This window comes from Anolis carolinensis, chromosome 6, assembly GCF_035594765.1.
Source record: "Anolis carolinensis isolate JA03-04 chromosome 6, rAnoCar3.1.pri, whole genome shotgun sequence".
NCBI classification, from domain to species: Eukaryota; Metazoa; Chordata; class Lepidosauria; order Squamata; family Dactyloidae; genus Anolis; species Anolis carolinensis.
Genome location: NC_085846.1, coordinates 119,714,999 through 119,731,567, shown reverse-complemented (window position 1 = coordinate 119,731,567; position 16,569 = coordinate 119,714,999). Strand labels below are relative to the sequence as shown.

The window sequence follows — 16,569 nt, the reverse complement described above, 5'->3', positions numbered from 1 at the left end:
CCCGCCTCTTCCTATCCTATCACTAAATTCTCGAAGCCCCGCCCTCCTCGCCTTGGCCCCTCCTCCTCCTAGCCACTCCTAGCCTCCTAGTCAGCGTCCTTCTCGAAGCCCCGCCCCCTCCTGGCCAATCTCGTTAAATTCTCGAAGCCCCGCCTCTATTCCCGCCTTGGTCCCGCCCCTTCTTCGCCCTCTCACTTCATCCCGAAGCCCCGCCCCCTCTTGCCGTGGCCCCGCCCCTCCTCCTCGCGCGGAGCATTGTGGGCGGGGCCGGCAATCGCGGCGGTTCCAACATGGCGCCGGCAGCGGGGTCTTGAGTGGCGCCTCCTCCTCGTCCTCCTCGGCTCTCTTTCGAGGCCAGCGCCGCCCCCGCCCCGGCCATGCTGCTCCGCCTCCTCTCGCTTCGGCCCTGCGGTGGCTGGCGCTGCTTTACCCGGCCGCCGGCTCAGAGCCCTTTGGCCGTTGCCAGGTAACCGCCGCCCGCGCGGGGCAGCCTGGGAAAGGCCTCCCCTCTATCCCTCCCTCGCAAAGCATCCTGGGCCTCGTAGTTCTGGGAGAGGGATGCTTCAAACTCCCAAAGATCTTGACGCTCACGTAGGTAAATAGCGCAAGATGAGGCCGCGAAGATAGGCAGGGCCCGAACCGTTTCCTGTCAGGTTAAAATTTTAAACGTTCCTGTTTGCATCCAACACTCGCTTATCCAACGTTCTGGATTATCCAACGCATTTTTGTAGTCAATGTTTTCAATATATCGTGATATTTTGGTGCTAAATTCGTAAATACAGTAATTACTACATAGCATTACTGCGTATTGAACTACTTTTTCTGTCAAATTTGTTGTTAAACATGATGTTTTGGTGCTTAATTTGTAAAATCATAACCTATTTTGATGTTTAATAGGCTTTTTCTTAGTCTCTCCTTATTATCCAACATATTCGCTTATCCAACGTTCTGCCGGCCCATTTATGTTGGATAAGTGAGACTCTACTGTATTTTGATTTTGCTGTAAGCCGCCCCGAGTCCCCTTTGGGACTTATTATTATTATTATTATTATTATTATCTTTAAGCTTTCAGTCTTTAACAGTCTCTTTAAAACAACATTGCTCTGTATAGTTCTCTTTTATAACAGTGTCCTGCCAAAGAAACTCAAGCCTCAACGTCATCTAACCCTAACTCCTAACACAGGCTTCTGCGCTCGATCAGAGTCAAGTCCCAGTGGCCATTCCTTTTAAAACTGAACATTCTAAACTGTCACTGAACCAGTCACATGACCAGCAGCCCCTCCCACTGCTTCTAGTACATAAGGGTTAATAAAACTGTAAATCAAAAAAGACATACACCCCAGCAAATAAACTGACACATTATAAAACATGAAAATCATTAAATTGAGGAGGCTTGAGAAGTTTATTTATTATGCAAACTTAAATGCTGCCACTCCCCTAGGGCTCGGTGCGGCTTACAAGAACAGGCTAAAATCTAACAATTTAAAAACATCTTAAAAACATTTTAAAAATCTTTAAAACATCCTAAAAGCACCTTTTAAAAACGGGGTGAGCACCCACCATTAGTTCCAGTTCACCTGCCCACCTAGCAGGTCGAAAGCAGAAATGCGAGTAGATAAATAGGTACCGCTTTTAGCAGGGAGGTAATAAAGGCGCCCTTAAGGACATGGATCGGAGGAAGCTTGTTGGCATGGAATATGGAGCAACAGCACACACCCCTCCCTGCGGCCAGGGTCGAGCACAGCCTCCAAGAAGCCGGAAATAAGATGGGAAAAACTGCCTTTTTTGAGGGATATAAATACTGTAAATAAATAAAAAATAAATAACCAAACAGGAAAGTTAGGGCCTAGCTATCTAACTATCTGGCTCGCTGAAGCAGGCATCTTGTCTCTCTCCACACTCACAGGAGAAGGACAAAATCGAGGATTCAGGCTTGCCTTGTAGCTAAAACTTGAATAAAAAGAGGTGTGTCCCTGAGAAGCAGCAGCCCAACATACAGAAGAGGAGAGAAAATAGAGACAGGAAAAGAGGGCAATGGGGGGAGAATGGCTTTCTCTGCCCACTGACTTATAATAATAATAATAATAATAAAACTTTATTTATACCCCGCCACCATCTCCCCGTGGGGACTCGGGGCGGCTCACAATGTTACAAAAGTAACAACGCAAATACATTAAACAATTTACACAGTTTAAAACACAAGACGATGATAAAACAGAAGTTAAAACAAAGGTTTATACAACAGCAATAATATCAAACAACCACCAATGCAAATCCGTCAACTTCAAAGGTGGGGGGGGGGGGGGGAGACTATAGCAGCAATAAAAGATAAAATCATTAGATTAAAATACCCCGATGAAAGGAACCCAATAACATTCAGAATAGAATTATGTAAGTGTGATTTATCGTTATAATTGTACTATTTTACCTTGTTTAATAATATGTGTTATGTCGTTATGTAATGTTGTGTTGCTTTTATGACTGTAAACCGCCCTGAGTCCCATCCGGGAGATAGGGCGGTATATAAATAAAGTTTTATTATTATTATTATTATGAGGCTGGTCATCCAATCTGCTCCTCTTATCTGCTCCTCTGTCTCCTTGTTGAGGACTACAAACGTGTGCAGGATGTGGCTGAGTTCCCACAAGCTGCACATGGCCTCACGTGCCCCCCCCTTTCTCCTCTCTCCCCTTTGCAGGTCCTGGGCCAGCCATGTCCGCTCCGGCTCCTCTGGGGCTCCTGCCGCCGGCCGCCTGGCCCAACCCTCCTTCTGGCCGGCCGCCCGGCTCCTGCCCCGCTGCCTCCGCCGTCGCCTCCGTCCCACCGGCCGCCTGGCTGTTGCCGCCCTGGCCGCTCCGGCCCTGGTGGGTCTGGGGGCCGCCTTCTGCACCAGGGTCCTCTGCCAGGACGCCCAGCGCATCGAGGTGATCTGCGTGGCCCCCCCGGTCGAGAAGGAACCCGACTTCAACTGGGCCATGTTCTGGACCTTCCTGTCCCCACAGTTCCTGGCCCTCACTGCCGCCGTTTTGGTAAGCATGCTCCTTCCCTCCCTTTCTATCTCTCTCTCTCTGCCTGTAGCATGCTGAAAAAGGCCTGCATATTCTGCCCCAAGGCTGACAAATGAAGGGGAAAAGCATTGGTCGCGATGTCCATTGTCAGCTGCAGGCCTTTGCAGCCTCAAACAAGCTCACTTCTGGTAGAAAAGCTTTATTTAAAAAGTACAGGCACAGGTTACTACTGCAGTGAGTTATTTTCAGATCTGACAACTTCTGAAAAGCTACTAGACTTATAAACAACATCTGAAAGTGGGTTTAATGTGTTGTCGAAGGCTTTCATGGCCGGGATCACAGGGTTGTTGTATGTTTTCCGGACTGTATGGCCATGTTCCAGAAGCATTCTCTCCTGACGTTTCTCCCATGTCTATGGCAGGCATCCTCAGAGGTTGTGAGGTATGGAGAAACTAAGCAAGGAAGGTTTATATATATATGTGGAAAGTCCAGGGTGGGGGAAGAACTCTTGTCAATTGGAAGCCAGCGTGAATGTTGCAGTTAATCACCCTAATTTGCATTGAATGGCTTCATCTACTGGCTACTTTCTGCCTGAGGACATCTGAAAGTGGGTTGCTCTGAGTTTTTTAAAGTTGTATGGCCATGTTCCAGTAGTATTTTCTCCTGACATTTTGCCTGCATCTGTGGCTGGTATCTTCAGAGGTCTGTTGGAAGTGATTCAAGTGGAGTGTGTATCCCTGTGGAATAATGTCCAGGGTGGGAGAAAGAATCCTTGTCTACTTGAAACAAGTGTGGATGTTGCAATTAGCAAGCTTGAATAGCATTTAGCCACGAAGCTGCAAAATCAATACCCCCCTCCCACTGATTGACTTTGCAGCTTCATGGCTACTCAGTGCTATTCAAGCTTGCTAATTGCAACATCCACACTTGCTTTAAACAGACACAGGTTCTTTCTCCCACCTTTGACATAGATAGATTGATAGATAGACAGACACACACACACACACACACATATATACTTCACTTCCTCAGGACCTCTGAGGATGCTAGCCACAGAGCGCTCTGAGGCCAGCGGATGTTCCCCTTCGTCCACCTGAATCCCCTTATCATTTGGCCCCTCCCCTTTCTCTCCAGTTTGCACTGGGGGCCGCCCTCCTCAACGTCCAGATCCCACTCCTCCTGGGCAAGTTGGTGAACGTGGTGGCGCAGCACATGCGTGTGTCTGAATACTTGCGCACAGTGCGCGAACCTGCCATACGGTTACTGAGCATCTATGGCCTCCAGGTGAGCATCAGCTGCCCTGTGTTGGGGAGGGGGAGGGGGAGGGAGGGGGCTCTTCTGGGGCACCGCTGTTTGTCTTGGCAAGGGGGTGGCGATGCTCTGGGTGACTGATGACCCTCGCTCCCCTCCCTCCCTCCCTCCCTTCTTTCTCCAGGGGGCATTGACCTTTGGGTACATCCTGCTGCTCTCCTGGATCGGGGAGAAGGTGGCCAACAGTATGCGCAAACAGCTCTTTGCTTCCTTAATCAGGTAACTCACCTGGGAGCGGAGGCAGGCTGGTGGGGGGTGGGGGGGTGAAAGAAGGGGTTGCAGTGGGGGATGACCTCTGTGTGGAAACAGGGAGGGCCCCAGAGGAGCCTTGGTTGTCCAAGAGGTCTGCGTTAACTCTGAACCAGCTTTATTTACTTACAGTATTTATATTCCACTCTTCTTGCCCCGAAAGGGACTCAGAGCGGATCACAGAACCCATATACGGCAAACATTCACTGCCAGTTATAACAATTACAAGACAGGCAACAGATAGAGGTAAACATAGGCTTTCTCATCTTTTGGCATCTTTGGAGGCTGTGCTTGGTTCCGGCCACTGGGTGGTGCTGTGGCTCCATCTCCCTGTCAAAGATCTTTTGTTGTTCGTAAACTTCCTCCTTTTTTCTGATCCAAACACCCAGCTTAAATACCTCCACGCTTTAAGGTTCCTATTGATCTACTCACATTTGTTTTTGAACTGCTGGGTAGGCAGAAGCTGGCCTAAAGGTCAGGCACTCACCCTGACCCGGGCTTTGAACTCTCAATCTTCCAGCTGGCAAGGTTTATTTCAGCTTGGTAATTAACCTGCTGTGCTAAAGCCCGACACACATCAAACCAGCACCATGATGAACCAGGATCAGCCACGGAAGAGCATTCTTTTCTAGATGGGGAGTTGTGTGGTGCTGGAGGGAGCCAGGTTGCTGCCCCCAGAGCTGTACCCTTCCAGCTGCAGGCCTAGCAGTGGTCAAGGGGCCAGTTGAGGAGGCCAGGTGGACAGAAACCTCTCTTTCCCCCTTCTTCTCTCTTTTGATAATACAGTAATAATAATAATAATCATCATCATCATCATCATCTAGCATGTCTATCTTGTTTGCTGTGTCATACAATGTCATTATGTCAATAATAATAATAATAATAATAATAATTATAATTATAAATAATAATAATAATAATAAAGCCTCCCAGAGTCCTCCCAGGGACTCTGGGAGGCTTACACAATATCATGCAAGAGTTCCATAACATATACAATGCAATACGACAATTTACTGTACTTTACTGTACTTATACCTTGCCCTTCTCACCCCCCGAAAGGGTATTCACGGCAGCGTACAAACTATGGCAATAATTCAATGCCAGATTCAGACAATAACAACAAAACACAATACAGTATTCCTTCGCTACTGAATCTGGCATTGAATTATTGCCATAGTTTGTACGCTGCCATATTTTATGATTTATACTATTATTTTAGTGTTTATTAAAAAACCGCGAACAGTGAATTCGCAAAAAGCGAACCACGAAGTGTCCCTGCTTTGCGGATTTTCACTTTTTGCGGGTGGTCTTGGAATATAGCCCCTGCAATAAGTGAGGGAACACTATTATAAAACTGTAAATACACACATATATAGATATCAATTATAAATAATCTTTTATTTATAAGATTATAAATCTTATATAATATAATGTTATTTATATTATATTATAAATAATTATAGTATTATAATATGACACAGTAGATAAAAATCGACATATAAAATTAATAAAAGCAAACTCAATGAAATAGAGACAGTAAAATATGGTGGTCACTATAATTAAAAGATCCATACAAGGGTTCAGCATCTCTTTTCCCCTTTCCCCTCGGTTCCCCTTGTGTTGCCATCGTCTGAAGGAAGGAGATAGCGTTCTTTGACGCCAATCAGACGGGGCAGCTGGTGAATCGCCTGACAGCCGACATCCAGGAGTTCAAGTCCTCCTTCAAACTCGTCATCTCTCAGGTGCTTGTGGGTGGGGGGGCAGCAATCGGGGCATTGGGGGGGGGGGGACGGACCCTGGGTTCTATTGCAGGGGTGAAGGTTGAGGGGCCATGGGAAGGGGCCCCTCGTCCTGGCCCCCCTTCACGCTCCTCTCCCTTTTCCCCTTATTGCAGGGTCTGCGCAGCCTCACCCAGACGGTGGGCTGCTTTGTCTCCCTCTACATGATCTCCCCGAAGCTGACGGGGCTGCTGGTGGTGGTGATGCCCTTCCTGGTGGGCGCCGGGGCCTTCATCGGCTCCTCCTTGCGCAAGCTCTCCCGTCAGGCCCAGGAGCAGGTGAGTACGGCCTGGAGGTGGAGGTGAGGGGTGGTGGGCACATAGGGGCTTCCTGTGTGGGCCTTGGGGATGCATTGTGGGGAGGAGGAAGGGGTTGCTTCCCACTAGACCAGGTATGGACCAACTTGGGCCCTCCAGGTGTTTTGGACTTCAACTCCCACCATTCCTCACAGCCTCAGGCCCCTTCCTTTTCCCCCTCGGCCGCTTAAGCGGCCGAGGGGGAAAAGGAAAGGGCCTGAGGCTGTGAGGAATGGTGGGAGTTGAAGTCCAAAACACCTGGAGGTAGTGCCAAAGTTTCTCTGTGTGTCAGGCAAGGCAAGGCAAGGCAGCTGGCCGGCACCACGAGATTTCAGCCGTCCTTCATTGTCCTATATATGCAAGTCTGGCTGCCTCTTCACTTCCAGCACAAACATGTGTGATCTCAGGCCTGCAGGTTTAATTTTTATTCAGACTATGTTACCTGGAATCCCATTCTGGGCTCCCTCCCATTGAAGGGAGATGTTGACTCTAAGCTGGGATGTGTCTGGAATGAGCCGCCCCGCAGATTAAGATCTTCCAGTGAGGTCCTGCTCTCGGTCCCGCCGCTGTCACAGGTGCATTTGGCTGGGACGAGAGACAGGGCTTTTTCGGTGGTGGCTCCGCGGCTGTGGAACTCCTTGCCAAGGGAGATTAGGGAAGCCCCCTCACTCATGTCTTTTAGGAAGCAGCTGAAGACCTGGATGTGGGACCAAGCTTTTGGCCCATCCTAAGATATGGTTGATATAATCTGATGTATTCGTTGGATTTTGGCCCCATGCTGTTGGCCCTGTTGTAATGGTTACACAGTGTTTTACTCTTTTAAATGGGATATGATAATTGGTAAGTGTGTTTTTACAATTGTTTGTTTTACTATATTTTGTATTATATGTTGCACTAGCTGTGCCCGGCCACGCGTTGCTGTGGCAAAGTGGTGGTGGTATTGGTTAAAAATTGTTGTGTAATTTTTATTTGACATTATTTGTATTTTTTAATTAATTTTATTGTAAGTTATCTTTTTATTTATTATATTTTATTATTTTCTTGTATAATTTTTAGTTATTTTTTGTTATTTTGGTATTTTATTGTATTCATTTTTTAGTGTTTTTAATTATTTTTTAGTGTTTTTAATTATTTTTTATTGGGTTGCTAGGAGACCAAGTTGGAGGAGCTTAGCCTTCTAACTGGCAGCAACTGGATAAAAGCAATTATTCCTCTCTCTCTAATTAGGACTTTATTTTTCTTTTCTTTTTGTTGTATCAACCTAGAGGCGTGGATGATGGGTTGTGTCGTCAAATTTCGAGGTTGGGGGGCCTGTAGTTTTGTTGTTTTGTCGGTCGCCGTGATGCCATCACTCTTTTATATATATAGATTAATCTTGCCATTATGTAAGACCGCTCTGGGTCCCCCTGGGGGAGAAGAGCGGTATATAAATTAAATAAATAATAATTAAATAAATAAATAAATAGAGAAATCAAGGGCATGAAGAACAAGCCCCATGAGGAGCGGCTGAAAGAGCTGGGCATGTTTAGCCTGCAGAAGAGAAGGCTGAGTGAGAGACAGGATGAGGGCCAGGGATCGAGATGTGAGGGGAAGGAAGTCCTAGGGAGGAGGGAGCAAGTTGACCAATGGACTCCTGAACTTTGCCTGATTGGAGTTTCAATGTAGTCCGTTTTATATTTTATATTTTTAGTGTGTTTTATCAGAGTTTTTGTATTTTATGATGATTTTAATCTATTTTTATTTCTTTTTTAGTTTTTAGTTTTTATTTTATTTCTCGTTTTGTCTATGAAGTTACAGTTAGGTTGTTTTTTTAAATGGTCTAATGTGTCTTGTCTTGATGTAAACTGTTCGTATGGTTTTCTTTTGGCATAATAATAATAATAATAATAATAATAATAATAATAATAATAATAATAATACTTTATTTATACCCCGCCACCATCTCCCCACTGGGGACTCGGGGCGGCTTACATGGGGCCATGCCCAAAACCATACAATATGACAAAATATAAAACAACATATCATAACACAATTTAACAATACAATAAATAATAACATACATTACAATCCAAAATTCGGAAAAAGCAATAAAAACCAGGGCAGGCCACATGAACACAAAATTAAAACTTGGTGAGAAAGACATATGAATAAAACCACGGGGAGCAGGGACATAAAATAGTGGAACAGTCTAGAGGATAGATATCCCAAGGGAATAACCGAAGGAAAATATGACAGTTGAATGGTTGCCATATTGTTGGAAACCGCCCTGAGTCTCTTCGGGGAGATAGGCGGTCTATAAATAAAGATGATGATGATGATGATGATGATGGTGATTATTATTCCTGATCCCTATGTTATCTTTCTTTGGGGAATCCTGGCTTTTGGACAGGAATAGCTCTTCTACCTCTCCTCTGAAGGTCCCTGTGTCAGAGAGCTTCTTCTCCCCACGAATCTTTGGGTCCTGATGCCTGGCCCTTTGCCCCCTCCCCAAATGAGGCCCCCTGAGTCCCCTTCCTCTCTTGGTGCAGGTGGCCAAGGGCACCGCTGTGGCGGATGAGGCGCTGGGCAATGTGCGGACGGTGCGGGCCTTTGCCATGGAGCCCAAGGAGATTGAGTGAGTACCCACTCCCCCAGCATCCCCTTCCTGGAAGGGACTCGACTGAATGGGTGGATGGATGGGGATCTCCTCAGGCCCAGCTGGGACCCTCCCCCTGTGGAGAGGTGTCTCTGACCAGAGGGTTGCTCCCCGTTGCCTCGTGCTCACTGCTGAGCGGGGCTCTGGAGACCTCAGAGGCCTTTCCCTGTTGCCCTGCCCGTCCTGTCCTCCCAGCCGCCCCATCAGCTGCTCTCCTTTCTAACTTGCAGGCAATATTCAGCAGAAGTTGACCAGTCCAGCCGCCTCAACATGAAGCTGGGGATGGGCATTGCCTTTTTCCAGGGCCTCTCCAACGTTGCCCTCAACTGTGAGACCCCCACCCTCTTTTCTGGCCCTTCGCCCACCTGGCCCAGGGTTTTTGGGTGCTCTTGGGCCAGACCATCACCAGAGATCGCGCCTGATGGCTCCTAGTCCCTTCCACAGAGGTGACGGTGGGGTCCCTTCTGCCCAAGCGTTGAGGGAGAGCTGCCCTGAGTCTGTTGTGCCCAGTGAGAAAAACTTAGGAGACCCTTGTCCAGCCTTCTGCTGCTGTGGTGGCCCTAGCTCCTGAGAGCGTGCAAAGGGCCAGTCTGCCCAGCGGCCTTCCCTCTGCGTCCTTCCCTTGGAGGCCAGACCTTTTTGCAGCTGCGTCTCTGGCCTTGCCCTGCCTGCCTCCTTCTCGTGATGCTGTGGTGGAGGCTTTGCCTTGGTGTCCTGCCCAGCGTCTGTTGCAGGCCTCCCTGGAGGGCTCCGCAAAGGCCACGGGCTTGCCTTTTGCCTGATCCTGGGGGCCCTTCAGCCCCCGTCTTCTCGGCTTCCCTGACACGTCCTCCACTCCTGCCTCTTGTTGTGTTCTTGTTTCCTCCTCAGGCATTGTGCTGGGCACCATTTTTGTGGGTGGCTCCCTCATGGCTGGCGAAGAGATCACGCCCGGAGACCTCATGTCCTTCTTGGTGTCTTCCCAGACAGTGCAAAGGTAGGCAGGGTCCCGGCAGCCCCCCCGCTTCTTGACCCCTCCCTCACAGCATCAGGCGGCTTGGGTTTTCCGTTGTGACGTACTCTCTGCTTGCCTCCTTCCTTCCTTTCCTTCCTCCAGATCCATGGCCAGTATGTCCATCCTCTTTGGTCAGGTATGTGCATTGCGGGGGTGGTGGTGTGTGTGGGGGTCCTTCTTCCATCCATGAGAACTCTGGGTCAGGGCAGACGAGGGCTGGTTGAACCTGGGAGAGGCCTCCTCTGAAGCCGCAGCCAGCAAGGAGGGGCTTTTCTTCCAGCAGTGCAGACCAGACGGGCAAATGTTTTGCTCTTGGTTTGGTGCTAAGATTCCCCCAGCCCCCTGCCCCCAAAGTGTGTGCAGTTCCCAGCCTGGCTGTGGGTGCCTTGCAGGTGCTGCGGGGCATGAGTGCTGGGGCCCGTGTCTTCGAGTTCATGTCCCTGGCGCCAGAGACGCCCCTCTGCGAGAGGGAGGAGCTGGCCTGCAGCATGCTCAGCGGGCACATCGAGTTCCAGGACGTCACCTTCAGGTGAGTGGGGCTGCCTCCCACTCCGAGGTTCCATGTTTGAGTTAGAGGTTGAAGAGTCACTCCTCGCATCCCCCCCCCCTCCATTGTGCTGGGGCTGATGGGTATGGAAGGCCCCTGGTCCCCTGCCCTCTGTGTGTGGACAGGCCAGGCTTGCCGTGTGTCTCCCATGGTGGCATCTCTCTCCCACGATGGCCTCTCCACTGAACCCTGGATGGGCCCACCTGGGACTCTCTTTGGCTTAGTGTTTCCCATGAGCTGCTGCTTCCTTCTCTGCCACAGCTACCCCACACGGAAGACCTTCCCGGTGCTGAAGAACTTCAACCTCACCATCCCGGCCAACAAGACGGTGGCCATTGTGGGGCAGTCAGGAGGAGGTGAGTCTCCCTCAACTCGCGCTTATGCCTTGAACGCAAAGAGCTTGGCTTGTGTTGGCGTGAGAGCAGCTGTGTCTGACTACATTGGATTCCCAGCAACCTATTACATTGGCTTACGAACAGACAAAGCGAGGGGGTGATTCCTTTTTTCTCAGTATTCACACACATGTCCATGCCTTCATCCTCATGTGTACATCACCATTTCTCCATCCTTCCATTATGAAGAACATTTCTTAGGCCAGACTGCTTTCTTACAAATCTGCCAACGCACCAAAACTTCTAAAACACCAAAATGCATCCTTTCCCTAACGATCAGAATCCCTGTTTCCTCTACAGCAGAACCTGACTCCCTGCCTCATAAAATGACTCCCAAACACACTCCTTCCTCTTCCCTTGAGAAAAGGAGAAAATGCACCATCTCCTTCCATAGAGCATGGCGGGTGGGACAGACTCCTCTCGTCTGCCACAATTTTTGGATTGTCATTAGGTCTCTCATATAGCAATATGTTGTTGATGTTGTCCCAAAAAGCTGTAAATTAATGACAGATGTCTTCCCTCCTGGAACATATTAATTCCATCTCAGTTTGCTGGCAGATGTTGACTCCTCTTGGTAGGTGTTAGCAAACACAAGGCTTGTGTTGACTTCCTCTTAATTTAAGGAATCTTGTAAACATTTCCTGAACTTAAAAGAGCCATTGTCTCTGATTAATGTAAACATGTTGCTTTCCCCCAAAAGTTCATCAAGTCAGCAAATGTTGACAGATGTAAACAGATGTAAAGATTTTTGTTATCACTGTCACAATTCAGCAACTTTTAATTGCAGTTCAGCCAGCAGGCAGTTAGTCATTGCAGGCCTTAATCTTAGAATTGTGTCTTCAGTCAAATTGGGGCCCCTCCATACACCTTTCATGCAATTCCTTCAAACTATATATCCTATGTTATCATGACAGCCAAATGCTGTTTTATCTTTGCTTTGTGTTTGCACTTCTTTGCTTCTTTTGGGGATCTGAGATGGGTCTTTCTTCCATCTGAGTCGCAGTTTCCCAGCAGGCCTTGCTGAAGGCTGTTGGCGCCTGGCCTCCGGCTGCCACCCCCTCGCCTTTGCCTTTGGATCCCATGGAAGCAGCTCCGAGGCCTTGTCTCCCACCTCACGCTCCCCCTTCCCACCTCCTTCCCAGGGAAGTCGACCGTGGCGGCCCTGCTGGAGCGCTTCTACGAGCCCACGGAAGGCGGCATCTTCCTGGACGGGAGGGACATCTGCACTCTGGACCCCACCTGGCTCCGCGGAGAGATCATCGGCTTCATTAACCAGGTGAAGGACGAGCGGTCGAGGCAGGAAGGCGGGAAGCGTGGCGCGGAAAGAGCGGTCACTGCTAAAAGAGGGAGAAAGTGCAGGCCTTGCTGAACTGCACACCACGCAAGCATTTTTCTCTTGCACTAAATACTAGAGCAGGACTTGGTGCAGTTATAGATTCTGAAAACGACAAAAGATGGGACTGGACGTTCTGCCGAGTGGTTTGATGGAGGGAGGTGGCTTCATCAGCCTGGGTTTGGAATAGCCGGAAACGGAGCCTCCACACGCAGCAGCAGTGTATCCTAATGCGAGACTGCTGGGCACATCTGCCTCACTGACAGTCACCTGCAGCCTAAGAGGAGAAAGGCCTTGTTGGGGGCCCGACCCCTTTGAGTCCTAGGCTGTGCCCCTCTGGCTCTGCAGGCTGGGATTGCAGCCGCTGGCGTCCTATTGGGAGTAATGTTCTGGGCTGGGGAAAAGGCATGGGCTTCCTGGAGTGGTTGGACTGGGGCAGGATTGGGCCCCTTGGACTGGCCCTCCTCCTCCTCGGCTCTGAGGCCCCGCTCCCCTCCTCTCCCCCCCCCTCTCCAGGAGCCCGTCCTGTTCAGCACAAGCATCCTGGAGAACATCCGCTTCGGCAGGCCCTGCGCCTCGGAGGCCGAGATCCACGCTGCCGCCCGCCTGGCCAACGCCGACGAGTTCATCCGCAGCTTCCCTGACGGATACAACACCGTCGTGGGTGAGTCTGGCGCAGGGAAGCGGCTTGGAAAGCAAAAGAGGTTCGGTTTGGCTCGCTTCCGCCAGTTCCCCAACAAGGTTGGCAGGAGGTGGGGATTTCTGCAGCACCTCCAGAATGCTTGAAGCGTTGGTTTGCGGTTGTGCCTGTTCCTGCTCTAAATGGGGACGATGAAGTGAACCAGGGCAAGTCATGAAACAGGCTACTGAAGCTCATGCTGAGGCTTGTTTTCAACTCCTTTTTTTGACCAACCCCTTGGAAAGTTTCCTAGTGCCACATTTCATGAAGTTGCAGTGTGTTTAATCATGGAAAGTAGTGCATGTGTGTGCTTGGCATGTGGGCCCTGCTGGGACACATTCCTGCAAAGCAGGTTCTGGGGGGAGGGAGGGAGGGAGGGGGGCCCCTTCCCCTGTGCTGACGCCCCTTGTCCTGCCAGGTGAGCGGGGAGTGACCTTGTCCGGAGGCCAGAAGCAGCGGGTGGCCATCGCCCGGGCCCTCATCAAGAACCCCAAAATACTGATCCTCGACGAGGCCACCAGTGCCCTGGATGCCGAGTCAGAGCATGTGGTCCAGGAGGCACTGGACCGGGCGGTCGCCGGCCGAACAGTGCTGGTCATTGCCCATCGACTCAGCACCGTGAAGGACGCCGACCTCATTGTGGTGCTCTCCAAGGGCCAGGTGGCGGAGGTGAGTGGCAGCGAGGGGCAGGGTCCCCCAAAACGGGAATTGGGTTGAGGTTCAGTGGGTTGCTGTGAATTTTTCAGGCTGTATGGCCATGTTCCAGAAGCATTCTCTCCTGACGGAGAAGAAGAACTCAACCAGTTCCTGGACCACCTCAACAGCATCCACCCAAATGTCCAATTCACCATGGAAAAAGAAAACGAAGGAAAACTGCCATTTCTAGATATTCTAGTCATCCGCAAATCCAATCCACAATTGGGCCACACAGTTTACAGAAAACCTACACATATGGATAGATACCTACATAAAAACTCCAACCATCACCCAAGTCAGAAAACAAGCGCAATCAAAGCCCTGGCAAACCGTGCAAGCCATATCTCCTTCAAGGCGACTCCACCACAGACATCAGAAGAGCTGTAATGGAGACTCCACCACAGACATCAGAAGAGCTGTAAGGCCAAGAACAAGCCATGAGAGCAAAGACAAAGACCCATCCAGAGGGACATCAAGGGAACCACTGACCGCATAGGCAAGCTGATGAAGAAACACAATCTATAAACAATCTTCAGACTCACCAAGAAAATTCAGCAAATGCTCAGTTCAGCAAAGAACAAGAGGGATCCTCTCGCCTCTGCAGGAGTCTGCCGTATCCCATGCAGCTGTGGACAAGGCTACAGAGGGACTACAAACGCATCAGCATTGCCCAAACACGAATCAAGGAACGCGAAAGCCACTGCAGACTAATATAACCAGAGAAGTCAGCCGTATCAGAGCACGTGATGAACCAACTGGAGCATTTGCTGGATTATTATCGGAGAACACAGAAATGCTGGACCACTCTCACAACCACCATGACAGGATACACAGAGAAGCCATTGAAATCCACAAAAAGCAGGTGGACAATGTCAACAGAAAGGAGGAATCCATGAACATGAACACAATCTAACTACCAGTATTAAAAAACTAAAAACAGGACAGTAAATAAAGAACAACAAAAAAAAACTGGAATTCTAGACGGGAAGCAATCAAGGCCAGTTAACGTCTCCCAACGAAGGATTCCCCCAGGCAGGAAGCAACCAGGCTTTGAATGCGATTTCCTGCTTCTTAGCAGGGGGTTGGACTAGATGGCCCATGTGGTCTCTTCCAACTCTACTATTCTATGATTCTATGATTCTATGAAGCTGCAATGCCATTCAGTGCTAATCAAGGTGATCAACTGCAACATTCACCCTTGCCTCAAAGAGACAAGAGTTCTTTCTCCCACCCTGGACATCATTCCATGGATATATAAACCCCTAGTATCCAATATACCTCCCAACCTCTGAGGGTGCTTGCCACAGATGTGGGTGAAAGGTCAGGAGAGAATGCTTCTGGAATATGGTCATATTTATTTATTTATTTATTTATTTATTTATTTATTTATTTACAGTACTTATATTCCGCCCTTCTTTCTCACACCGAAGGGGACTCAGGGCGGATCACATTACACATATAAGGCAAACATTCAATGCCTTAACATAGAACAAAGACAGAGAGAAACGCAGGCTCCGAGCTGGCCTTGAACTCATGACATTTTGGTTAGAGTGATTTGTTGCAGCTGGCTGCAGCTGGCTGCTCACCAACCTGTGCCACAGCCCGGGTCATACAGCCTGGAAAACTCACAGCAAGCCAGTGATTCTGGCCATGAAAGCCTTCAGCAACACAAAAAAAACCCATGTCTGTGAATGTTGCAATTAGTAAGCTTGAATGGCATCGAGCAAGCTGCAAAGTCAATCAGTGAGGGTATCTGCAGAGAAGTAGCCTGGCCTCTGTTGCCTGAAGGCATCCTCTGTTTGGGGGGGGGGGGGTGTTAATTGGCACTTGATTGTTTCTGAAGTTCTGTTTCTGGGGAGTGGCTTATTTGTGGGATGTTTTTGGGGTGGGTGGGTGGTTGATTGACCCGGTTCACGAAATCCCCGTCTCCCCTTCCAGGCCGGGACACACGCCGAGCTCCTGAGGAAAGGGGGCATCTACGCGGAGCTGATCCGGCGCCAAACCAAGGACGGCGTCTGAAGCAGGAAAAGCGGCTCGGAAGACAGGCGGAGGAGGGGGGCGGAGCGTTGCCCCTCAATTGACTCTGCTGTACCCTAATGCCCTCCACCCTGCACCCGCGTTGTTTTGGGTTTTGGGGTGGGGGCAAGGCCCTGGGCCCGTTGCCCAGGAGTCCAGCGTTGGGGGGGAAAAAACTCTGCCTCGGAGAAAAGAGTTCTATGGAGTTCAAAGTGGTGTTTCCCTAATACAAATTTTTTGTATTCGGACGGTGTGTATTTATTTGCTTGGATCATATGCATACAAAACCTGGGCTCTCCAGATGTTTTGGAGTCCAACTTGCACCATTCCTCACAGCCTCAGGCCCCTTCCTTTTCCCCCTCAGCCGCTTAAGCGGCTGAGGGGGAAAAGGAAGGGGCCTGAGGCTGTGAGGAATGGTGCAAGTTGGACTCCAAAACATCTGGAGGGCCAAAGACCCATGGCAAAGCATCCAGAGGTGGTTCTACTGTCTGCCACTCCTTGGGGGACTCCACTTCCCGTCATGCTCGGAGGGCAGAGGCAAGGGGCGGGACCGTGGTCTCCACAAAGGAAGCAAGGTGAGGGTCAGGTGGCTCAGGACAAAGGGCAGCCCTCCAAGGGTCACCACTGGACAGGGG

General features: G+C 49.7%; 1 protein-coding gene across 1 annotated transcript; it reads left to right on the top strand.

The window, feature by feature from the left end:
• Nucleotides 1-252: 252 nt before the first annotated feature.
• abcb8 (ATP binding cassette subfamily B member 8) lies at nucleotides 253-16,182 on the top strand. Its single transcript, XM_003229401.4, has 16 exons — nucleotides 253-466; nucleotides 2,699-3,029; nucleotides 4,143-4,292; nucleotides 4,444-4,538; nucleotides 6,205-6,310; nucleotides 6,463-6,624; nucleotides 9,171-9,256; nucleotides 9,508-9,605; nucleotides 10,148-10,253; nucleotides 10,374-10,407; nucleotides 10,664-10,800; nucleotides 11,080-11,174; nucleotides 12,353-12,486; nucleotides 13,060-13,207; nucleotides 13,641-13,891; nucleotides 15,857-16,182. The coding sequence occupies exons 1-16, from the start codon at nucleotides 378-380 to the stop codon at nucleotides 15,935-15,937; spliced, it is 2,103 nt and encodes a 700-aa protein (XP_003229449.2). The 5' UTR covers nucleotides 253-377; the 3' UTR covers nucleotides 15,938-16,182.
• Nucleotides 16,183-16,569: the final 387 nt, after the last annotated feature.

Excerpts from the sequence above, each read along its gene's own strand:
- abcb8 (XM_003229401.4), top strand. The coding sequence starts at position 378 with ATGCTGCTCCGCCTCCTCTCGCTTCGGCCCTGCGGTGGCTGGCGCTGC. Across the intron at positions 6,311-6,462 it reads TCAAACTCGTCATCTCTCAG|GGTCTGCGCAGCCTCACCCA; the intron begins GTGCTTGTGGGT and ends CCCTTATTGCAG. Across the intron at positions 6,625-9,170 it reads CCCGTCAGGCCCAGGAGCAG|GTGGCCAAGGGCACCGCTGT; the intron begins GTGAGTACGGCC and ends CTCTTGGTGCAG.